At 41.7% G+C, this 11,130-nt stretch overlaps 1 protein-coding gene and 1 non-coding gene across 2 annotated transcripts in view; both read right to left on the reverse strand.

The window, feature by feature from the left end:
- Window positions 1-412: 412 nt before the first annotated feature.
- The window catches only part of LOC109960036 (actin filament-associated protein 1-like 1), a 15,869-nt gene continuing 5,151 nt past the window's right edge, over window positions 413-11,130 (reverse strand). The window contains exons 2-19 of the mRNA XM_020599866.1: window positions 9,194-9,322; window positions 7,889-7,969; window positions 7,184-7,269; window positions 6,974-7,091; window positions 6,797-6,886; window positions 6,447-6,658; window positions 5,814-5,993; window positions 5,622-5,714; window positions 4,953-5,049; window positions 3,865-4,020; window positions 3,050-3,264; window positions 2,733-2,878; window positions 2,343-2,424; window positions 1,878-1,986; window positions 1,522-1,689; window positions 1,270-1,436; window positions 1,020-1,145; window positions 413-519 (exon numbers count right to left, since the gene is read on the reverse strand). Coding sequence (XP_020455522.1) covers window positions 493-519; window positions 1,020-1,145; window positions 1,270-1,436; window positions 1,522-1,689; window positions 1,878-1,986; window positions 2,343-2,424; window positions 2,733-2,878; window positions 3,050-3,264; window positions 3,865-4,020; window positions 4,953-5,049; window positions 5,622-5,714; window positions 5,814-5,993; window positions 6,447-6,658; window positions 6,797-6,886; window positions 6,974-7,091; window positions 7,184-7,269; window positions 7,889-7,969; window positions 9,194-9,322 — 2,282 coding nt within the window. The 3' untranslated portion in view covers window positions 413-492. The remainder of the gene's footprint in view (window positions 520-1,019; window positions 1,146-1,269; window positions 1,437-1,521; window positions 1,690-1,877; window positions 1,987-2,342; window positions 2,425-2,732; window positions 2,879-3,049; window positions 3,265-3,864; window positions 4,021-4,952; window positions 5,050-5,621; window positions 5,715-5,813; window positions 5,994-6,446; window positions 6,659-6,796; window positions 6,887-6,973; window positions 7,092-7,183; window positions 7,270-7,888; window positions 7,970-9,193; window positions 9,323-11,130) is intronic.
- Window positions 6,361-6,432, reverse strand: trnae-cuc (transfer RNA glutamic acid (anticodon CUC)). Its single transcript has one exon. It is a non-coding gene; the product is annotated as a tRNA-Glu (tRNA).

Below are 11,130 nucleotides of genomic sequence, written 5' to 3' on the forward strand. Positions count from 1 at the left end.
TCAGGAACAGTGTCATACTTTGTATTCCTAATGGACTAATGAAATACTTTTCTTGCTAATAAGCATTTAGAGTAACACTTTATACATGACAGTGTCATGTATAAAGGAATCAAGTCAGTGAGTGTCTTGTCTGTAACTCTAAGCCACACTCTCCCTTTGCTATGCATTTCTATGAAATGATCACATTTTCAGTTTCTGCAGCCCTGTGCAAATGTAAACACACAAACTCACACAAACATAAGTGTCTCATGTTTATAGTGATCCACAGTAATATTGTACTGGTACATGAGTCAATTCTGACATATTTACAGTGGCTGAGACAGCAAAGATTCCACCTGTTCTCTAGATAAGAGGAGAGAAGAATGTGTTAGTCTGTCCTCTTCCTCTTCTCAGTGTCACGTTTCTTCTTCTGTTTCTTTTTTTACACATCCTCTTGTCACAGTTCATCGTTTTCTCTCCATGAATCCATTAGTTGATCCATTCCTCTTCAGTCTAGGTCCCCTTCTTTGACTCCCACTCCTGGAAACCATGAGACCACATAAAGTGAGGAAAACATTCATTTCTGTCTTGTTTTGTCTCTGGCCACATCTCACTAACTGCATCCACATTTCCCTCACTTGTATCTTTTCCGTTTAGTTCTTAGATGTGAAAAAAAGAAGCAAGGAAAAAATGTTAGGAGAGAGGAATCAAGGAAACATTTTAGGGACGTGAGACTTCCTTTCCTCTGATCTTTCATCTGAAACGTCCAGTCACTAACTGGTTTCCTTTAAAGCATGTGTCAGTCCATAAAAGACTTCCACAAAGAATGTTGTGTTTTACTCTTGTTCATGGCTCGACCAGGAAGCTTTCTTGCTCCTCAGAAGAGGAATAAGACCTTTAGGATGTCCTTCAAGATGGCGGACTGGACAACACAAGGAATGAGGAGCAAGTAATGATCAGTTAAGGGAACTGGGATGTATCCTGTCCACACATACACACACACACACACACACACACACACACACACACACACACTTTACCTTTGCCTTCTGCATGACGTTCCCCTTGGAAGAGGTGTAAAGAGATGGAGTGCGTTTACGAAGCTCAGCTGCTGAGTTGACTGGCAGAGTCTCATTGTAAACCTTTTCCACCTTACCTCCCTGTGCCTGTACACACATACCAACACACACAAACTTCAATATCAAACAGATTTCACTCTACTGAGTGTGGGCGATAAGAATCAGTGACATAACATCTCTGCCACGTCATTGTGATGCTGTAGCAGTCTACCTTGACACTGATCTTGGTGTCAGTGGGTGGACCCAGTGCTCCTCTAGCCAGCGACTTCTTCAGGTTTTCTTTGACTTCTGTTAGTCGGAGCTCCAGCTCCACCCTCTCCTCCTCCTTTTGTTTACACAGTGTTTCCAGCTCAGCTAGCCGCTGTTCCACACCATGACCTGCACACACGCACAGTTTGTACTGCTGCTACACAGCTGAATTCTGAACAGTTCTCTGTGTGTTCCTGTGTGGTTTGTTTCTGACCTCTGCCACCTTTCATCTCCTCCTTCACCTCCTTCTTCTCCCTGCGGAGGGAAATCAGCGCAGATCTGAGCTCTTCCTTTTGTTTTTCCAGCTCCTCTTTCTGTGTCAAGTATCGCCGGGCATCCTCTTCTGCTCGTGTCTTCCCATACCGCCCATACTGGTTTACATCTAACACAGAACAAAGCAGAATATAAGTAGACAGAGCAATGCTGGTATAGGTTTATGATGATATCTACCTTGATAAACCTTTGCATTTCACCACTATCATCGTCTGGAGATGTCAGCCAGCTGTGGCTACATTTTCTACCATGAGATTTTCATGTAGCTAGTCTATTGAGTTATCAAATGAGACTCACTGGAAGCATGTCTCTTGATGATGGCCTTTTGTTCTGTTTTTTCAGAGTCTCTGCTGGAGAAGGAGGCATGACGTCTCACCTGGCCTGGCCTGCTCTCAATACCTCCTTCCTGCAGGATGCAGAAAAATCAAGATCACTTGTAACATTTACATAATTTACAGGGTCTATTTTACCAGTACATCTATACAGTACGTGTTTTGGCTGATACTCTGTGGTAAAAACCATAAAGGGAGCTTTGCATCCATCCACAAATGTACACAGTAATATAAGATGTATGATGTTTTTAACATCATACAGTTTTTAACAACAAGACAGAGAAAACTATCATCATCACCCTGTGATGAACATCAGTGCCTCAACATCCTGAACATTTGAAGTTTTATAAAGAATTTAAGGGGGGGGGGGGAGCATTTCGAAGTTCAGAGATTTTGTATGTTATCACTGGTTCACATGATGTTTACCTACCTCAGTGCTTTCATAGACCTCATCATAGGTCCTGGAGTCTGCTGAGGCACTCCCAGAGGACATAGCAGTGGTACTGGCCCAGCTGAGAGGAAAGGCAGGCATGCTTATTATGCCTACCTTTATCACATTTAACATCTTACCATATTCCAATTTATCCATAATTCAAATAAGTACACAATGCATCTGAACATTCAGACACCCAGACCCACCTACAGTATGTGTATATTTCAATACACACATAAATTATATCTAAACATGTAAAACTAAGGAATTTACTATACAACTAGTATGATACGTTCTTGCCTGTTGAATACCTTTCTTTTAAACAATCTAATAAGAGACAGAAAACATGCAGAAACACACAGATATATACTGTAGGAAGTGACTCACAGGAAGGAGTGTCTGGCAGCTTGTCGTATGTCTGTGAGTGTGTCCACGTCAATGTAATCATAGTGCAGCTCTTCAGGGAGCACAGTGCTCCCAGTCTCTGCAAACAACACACCAAGCCAGCGACCGAGATCTTCCGAGCAGCTGGCCTGATGAACACACACACCTAAACCAACAGTATTTGGATTCCAGACAAATGTAGGTGTGTCATCCCTGCACATATTAACTTTCCATTTTCCTGAAAAAACCCCATCTGCCTACAATAACTCTCCTCTACCAAGTTAAATTGTTGAAGAGCTTTTGATACCATAGTAAAGTACCTCTAAAGTTGCCAGTTCGCTGCCTCCCTGCAGGATACGAAAAGAGAAGGGATGCTTGGGGCCGAGGCCACCTGGCACCACTTCTGCCCCTTTGAGCGGCACCACGATGCCTGGGGGCCGTTGGTCCCCAGGGTCCTTCTGCAGGTACAGGCTTCCTGCTCGCACCACGCACCAACGTTCCTTCCGTGAGCCACCCAGACACACAGTGAGGTAGCCTATAGGGAGAGAGAAAGAGGAGGAATGTGAAAGTGATTAAAAGACAAAAAGACAGCAGATATGTTAAGCATCTGTTCTCTGCTAAAAGTCAAAATAAAGTAAGAGAATGTGCCTGTGTTTTTTTTTTGAGTGTAAATAAAGGCTGAAAATGTAAAATCCAACCAGCCATCCATCCCTTATCTATACTGCTTATCCTACCAAGGGTCATGGAGGGACTGGAGCCAATCCCAGCTGACACTGGGTGAGAGGCGGGGTCCATCCTGCACAGGTCGCCAGTCTATCACATGGCTGACATATAGACAAACGACCACACACACTCACACTCACTCCTACAGGCAATTTAGAGTTGTCAGTGAACCTAAGCTGCATGTCTTTGGACTGTGGGAGGAAGCCAGAGTACCGGGACAGAACCCATGCAGGTACAGGGAGAACATGCAGACTCGTCACAGAAAGGCAACGGGTCGGCCAGGGCTTGATCCTGGAATCTTACATTACTGTAAACTTTAAATATTTTTGTGAGTCAGTGATCCATTTATCAGTCACTTAAATAAGAAATCAGCCAGTCAACCAATCAGCTGCTTGATCAGGTTTGCCCTCACCACAGCGTGGGTTGTCATGGTGACCAGAAGACGGAGGATGTTCCCCCAGTAAATGAGGTTTCCGTTTGGAGAAAGTGATGATCCGATTAATTTTCCTCCCCGCTGCTCGGCTCATCGACCCCGTCAGCTCAGAGAAGGCTCCACGCTTCCCTCTGTCTGTAATCAAACATACCCTAGTCAGATTGTGCTGGAGCTGACAATGGGGTCATAGAGTCATGGAGTGCTTAATACACAGTAGGTCAGTGTGGAAAATTACAAAAAAGATAATGCTACCTTATAACTTAAGTATCTTTGTGTCACATCACCAGTATCAGTAATACTTTGTAACTCAAAAAATACACATTTCATCAATTACATAAAAACAAAAATGTATAAAGATGTCTTTTATTTATTCAACCATACAGTGTCTCAGCATACTTGTGTTTATTGTACCAGGTGCAGCATTGCTCTGCCCAGCCTACTTCCTATGATGTCAGTGAGAGACAATAGCAGGAAGAGGGTAGGAAGGATGTCATATCTGCATGTGTCTCGCTTCCTCTCTCTCTCTCTCTCATGTCTCTTTAGGTTCAGAGCTCCTCGGTCAGTAAACAGGTTGTAGCAAGACTGAAACAACATGGCTGTGTTCTCTGTGCTAACTCTAGAGACATCATGGACAAATCTGTGGGGTTGTGTACTGGCAAGAATCTGGCGACATGATACCTATAAATGATACAAGAGTTACGATTCGATATATTGCGATACAACATAGCACTACTTGGCATATGAACTATTAATTAAAAACCGATACTTTGTTTTTGTGATTTGATACAGTATCGGCAAACATATTATTGTGACACTCAAGTGTATCAATACTTTTTACATTCCTACAAATCTGTAAAGATTTATTACACCTTCCACCAGCTACCAACAGCAAACAATCACAGAGACACAAATGTTAAATCTCACTCCTTTAATCTGCAATGTAATGTTGTACATTTTAATAATGACTGATGCTGCACATGTGAGCTCTGCCTTTCAGTTTCTTTCAACAGCAGTGAAAGAAAGAAAAATTACAAGGTAATCAAGAGCTCCTTTAACATTAAACCTACTGAGTGAGTCAGTGGTGTCCCGTCCTGGCGCAGTGGACTGGCTGTCTGCTGTTGGCCCACTGTCTGAGTCTGATGCCTGCCGTTCAGACTGCAGCACCTGGCAAAGGAAATAGGCAAAACCTTCAATACTTCTATGTCTTATGAAACATGAGAGATGTGAGGAGCTCCAGAAGCAAAATAATATATACAGCACATAGGCACACCTTAACACATCAACAAAAATGACATAAGTTACTTTCACTGACTCTGTATTCTTAAAACTATTCTCCCAACATGGGGTGTAACTGCCATGTCAGCACGCGCTGAGCTCATGGACTCTGCAGCTGTGTGCCAAAACTTTGTTGAAGGTATGAGACGCTTTGCAAATTAGCCGGCACAGCATCTGCAGTAATGTCATTTCACTCACTGCTTATAATCTACAAGCTAAAGGAACAGCTGTGTCACGCATAGGCTAATAGAAATAGTGTCAGCAAAGTTAAAATGTGGATACAGGTGCAGAATGAAATGCACCTCCGTAAAGTAAAACTCAGACACAGTGAGAAGCACAGGAAGCCTGCATCTGGACAGATAATCCAAGAAACTTGTGACGGTTTATGGGGAAATCTTAAACCATATACAACACTGTAGATAAACAGGCTGACACTCAAAGACACGCAGAAACATACACACCTTGTCAAGCTCCAGCTTCCTCTGGAGGATGGGAGAAGTGGATCCCTCCAGTCCTTCAGTGTTGCTACATTGGTTGCCAACAGTTTGCACCACCTGGACCCAGAAAATGAGAAATGTTATGTTTTCCCCTCAGCCACTTTCTTGTGTGTCTTTCCCCACAGCACCAGCCTTCTATACAGTGAATAAAATTACCTTGAGCCATCGCTGGGCCTGCTCTTTACTCTGAACAGCCAAGACTAGTGCTTCGCCTCCAGGCAAAGAGAAGCGCAACTCATGTCTCTTTTTCCTGCCCTCCTTAGGGACATAGATGACGTTGCACAGATTCAGCGGGAGCTCAGTGTGGGGAGTGCTCTCTTTGATGCTCTTATAGCACTGTAAAAGAATATAAGACTTGAGTGAAGCAGTAAAGGGTTTGGTCCAGCACACGTTGAGGGATTTTCTGGATGTGCTTGTTTTTTTCTCCAACATTTAACCTTACATAATTCTAGATATACATTAGATCCTTTGGTTTCAGTCATGATAAATGGTCTTATAGTTGTATAGCGCTTTTCTATGCATTGCAGCACAGTCAAAGTGCTTTCACACTATTTGGCACACTCACACACCGGTGTTATCACTGGGAGCAATTGGGGTTCAGTGTCTTGCTCAAGGACACTTCGACATATTGACTGGACAAGCCCGAAATTGACCTGCTAATCCTTCAGTTAGGAAATGACCCGCTCTACCTCCTAAAATCACATTCCCTGACCAGGAATCGAACCTGGGCCACGGCAGCGAGAGCACTGAATCCTAACCACTAGACCACCAGGGAGCCTATCAACTCACCTGCAGTTTATTGTCTCGGACAATGACTAGCTGTTTAGTCCACTGGCCAAAGCGTTTCTTTCGCAACAGAAAGGCACAGATGTGGCAGTCTCTAACTGGTCCATCTGAGCTCTCCTCAGCTGTCCATCTCTGGGATTGGTCCCGACCCTTGGCCTCCTCTTCCTCCTCTTCATAAGACTCATAGGAACTACTCAGAGCATCTGAGTCATTATCTAAACACCCAAAATAACATGGACGATGAATTCACAAAACATCCACTGACAATGTCTGAATTTGTTTCGTCATACTATATTCCATGTACTTAAGGATCAGAAGCATCAGTAAGAAAAACAGCAGAAAGGCAGACTCACAGGAGTTTTTGGGAGGACCATTAATCCTAGTGTCGGGGTAGTTATTGTCTGCATCTTCATAGTAGGCATCTTCCACTGAGTTCCTGGAGGCTACAGGAGAGAAGCGGAAGAGTCAGGATGAGATAAAAAAAACATAAAGTGAAACTTCCCATAATTCAGCTGGGGTACAGTACTGACTGTTCATATTGGTGGTAAAGTACTGAGGCATGGATCCAGGATCCAGAGGAACAGCCTCTTCGTAGTAGTCATCAGGAAGGGGAGTGGTTGGGAGAGGAGGGGGTGTGTCAGTTGGTGTCTGAACAAACAAGGTGAGGGTTAAACCAGAATTTAGGTGAGGAGGAGAAGCAAAGCAGATGAACAGTCAGGTAGATGCTCTAGGTGGCTTACAGATTTATTAGGATGAGTCTTCTCCTGTCCTTCTTTGTGCTCTTTCTGCTCCACAGGAGATGCACTGAGTATGTGCAAATCACAGTCTGGTGAAACAACAAAGAATTAATGTTATCAGAACTATAGGTGTATTTTAAATAAAGGTTTGTCTAGTTAGACAGTCAGTACTGTAAACCTGATTGAAACTGCCTGATTAATTTGATCAACATTTGCTAGGCTTGACAGAATGTGTTAGACAGTTCTGATACTTCAAAACAAGACAAAAAGATATACAGTACAAAGCCTTAATTTAGAGCTGTTTATTCACCCAGTTGCTGGCTCATTGCAAAATGTCAATGGAGGCAATTATCTGAGTATCAAGAACCAAGTGTACTATGTAGATGTTGAATTCTTCTTGTTCCTTTATAATATACTGCCATGCTAGCAGCTGTGAGGTTGTACTAAGTACAGTGATGCTTTGAGATAAATGCTAACATGCTCACAATGACAATCAAGTCTAATGTTTTTCACGAATGTTCACCATAAGATGCTAACATTTACTGGTTAGCACAAAACATTCCCTATAGAGCCAAACCACAAGCATGACAAACAGCTATTTTATAATATACCGGTATGTTTATTATCTAAATCTTGTGATATGATAATTTCTACATACAACTTTATACCACTGAGTTGATTTGAAGGCATTTTGAAGGGTCTGCTCACCAAAGTCCTCAAACAGAGACTCTACAAAGCTTGTGCCGTTGCCATAAAGACAGCTGTTCATGTAGACGTCTGATCCGTTGACTGTGGAAAAATAAATTAGGGTTTAGAAAAAGAATTAGAGGAAGGACTAGGATTGCAGCAATACGCTACAGTCAGGATTACCAGAGTGTAGGCAAATACAGTGTATGGAGGCCTGATTCAGACAACAAGGGAGTGGAGATTGGAGCTTGTAAATATTTGTGCCAGATAAACAAAGATAAAAGTTTGCCAAACCTCCCAGAATTTCTGCAGGTGTTCTGGAGTCAGTAAAAGAAAAGAAACCCTGACGTTTTTGGAAGTAAAAACAGAACTGATATGGATTATGCTGAAAAACCTGAAGTGTGAGCATGGTAGGGTAACAAGGGTCCATTGTAGCATACATTATGTCCATCAAGATGGTTTGCTTTTGTCCTGTCTGTGACCTCCACTCTTTATCCTCTTTAAACTTTACATTTCATTATCTTCTTACATCAATCCCTTTATCCTCTCTCACATACTGTTTTCTCCCAGATAAACCAGGATCTACTGTAAAGACCTCAGTAAGATTTGATGTCACAGAAACTACATTTTGTTGCATGTTTCACACTACTCTGTGTCTTATGCATTGGGATGCCGTTGTAGTCTGACGGGATGACGGGAAGGTTGCAAAAAGATAGCAGCCAAGTAAAAAAAAGAAGTGATCTATTTGTGTCTAAAGTAATGCTGCTGTTGTGACCTTGAACAATTACTCAACTCCGAGATGCCTTGGCTGACCTGTTCCAAGTGTCAAACTGAATTAATGCGAGGCAGGATGCAGCTGAAAAACCTCAAGCATGTTCAGTCGAATTCCCTTGGATAATAAGTCAGTCTCATTTATAGGTCTGCTTCATTTAATCCTTTATACAGTAGCATTCTGTTTGTAGTACAACTTATCTTTCGTTTGTGTTTTGTTTTTGTTTAGAGACACTCTGAAGCATTTCTGTATCAAACCTACAGTGGCTTGAAATTAAAGGCTGCGTCAGTGAAGTGTGAAATGACACGGAAAATGAGTTTGACAAAAGCAATGTAATGCTTTGCTTACTAGATAAACATGCAAATGTTGTTATTTTTGTCGTGTACAAAACAAGTACAAAAATATCTGTACTACAAATAAAACATATTACCATTGTGCTTGCAGTCTTTTAATAAAGTTTAAAGGGGTTTGTCACATAATTGTACAAACTGAAGCTAGAGATGTAATAATAGATGTAGTAAACTTTTTTCTCAATCTGAGACTTTATTCTATACCTGACAGCTGCATTGAGTCCAGGATGTTGCGTATGGAGGCCATCTTGTCAGCAGTGGCCGGACTGACTGTTTCATGGCTGAGCATCTTCAGCAGAGACCCCAGCTCATTCACAAGTCGCTCCATCACCACTGCAAACCACAAACAAAATACAAAACAAGGTATTATTTGGGTTAACAGAGCTACAATCAGGTCATTATAAGGGTCCTAACATGGCTGAAATGCTTCTGCTATTATGCCAAAAGCATCTAGGATCAATTTAACACAAACACAGGCACGGATGGATTACAAAATGGGCGTACTGGGCAAGACCCAGGGGTCTATAAGGTCAGGTGGCCCCTACACCAGAGAACCATGAAGGAGCTGTTAACCTTTCCTGCTGGAGAGTGAATCAAAGGACAACAAAACAACTGCACAAAACCACAAAACATGAAAAAACAAATGCTAAACAACTACAAAGAGATGAAAAACAACTAAAAATAGACCGAACAAGTAACAAGAGGTGCAAAATTACTACAGTGAGATGCAAAATAAGTAAAAATTGACACAGAAGGGCTAATAAAACTGCAAAGGGGCACAAAAAAACCACAAGACGATACAAATTGACTACAAATCACATGATTACTCAATCTGTTTTGCTTCTAGAAGTGTAGCAGATGTAAGGGCCTTTTACACATCTGTGCCCTGGGGCCCATTGTCTCATCTCTCCATGATGCAAGGCCATGCAGACAAGTGCAGGCAGAGCTGGCAATTTCAGAAGGGCATGAAGTCAGTTTGGAACTTAGCTCGCCCCCTGTTGCAACAGCTGAAGAGATGTTTAGCATTGTTGCACATCAGTCTTTTTTCGCTTAAGAGCCTGTTTGCATTGCAAGTTTTCTATCTTTGTTTCCTGTCTGTGCACCACAACAAATCAAATCTTACATTAAGTTAGGACACCTAAAGATTTCTTCTCTGACATCCTGTGATTCTGTGTGTGTGACTATGTGCAAGTTTTGTTGACCTTGACATTGTTCCAAATGCCCTGACACACTCTCACACATCCTGCCTGCTCAGAGCCGACAAAGAAAGGAGAGGGGAAGCATGGCTGAGAGAAAAGAAGGTGAGGAGGAGGGAGCCAAATGCTTCCTTACCTAAAGGAAATGTAGCCAAAGAATACAAAATAATCTGTAGTTCCAACAGAGTTACATGCTGTACAAACTACCTGCAGCACTTGATTAGGTCATTTCTCATTTGTGACAGAAGTTTGAGAGTCAGACATTTAACATGGAGGGTGATAGTCTGAGCCTTAAGCAGACAGCTGGTGGTGCAATAGTGTTACCGGCTGATAGAGTATTGGCCTTTAATTAAAGATTTAATATTGGCCAAAACGTTAAATTACTATTCGTGCCGCTGAACATGTGGAGTGTATCATTCTCATTTTAATAACTGCTAAACCAAAAACTAATTTATTTCAGTTTGGGGTTCAGTGGAACTTTGATGACCCATATGCTGTTGAGTGGCTTTTTCCATTCTGCCAAGAAAATATTTCTGTGTTTTTCCGGCATTAAAATTGTCAAATTTACAATGTTATTTCACCTAAAAAGCAAAGGAAGTTCAAGGACACAGATGAAACCTCAAAATGGGTCACAAACCTCAGTTTATAAAAGCTACTGTGATGTCCACTGAGAAAGCAGTTTGTTTCCTTTTTAAAGTTTATCTTGGAATAATTTTTAAAAGGTCACATTTGGCCTATTTTCATTTTTATTTGGAAGAATTATAACAATATGCCATAACTAATATAAACTAACCAATCTCGCTGTGGTGACTAGTCAGATATAAAAATGTACTAAAAATACAAAACATGTAGTTTCTTGTGACATACAGTATTGGCAAAATTATGACTGAATAAATATATCTGCTCAATTAGGAAATACATAATCTGTAAACAATCTGTTTTTCT

This window comes from Monopterus albus, unplaced genomic scaffold (assembly GCF_001952655.1).
Source record: "Monopterus albus unplaced genomic scaffold, M_albus_1.0 scaffold42.1, whole genome shotgun sequence".
NCBI classification, from domain to species: domain Eukaryota; kingdom Metazoa; phylum Chordata; class Actinopteri; order Synbranchiformes; family Synbranchidae; genus Monopterus; species Monopterus albus.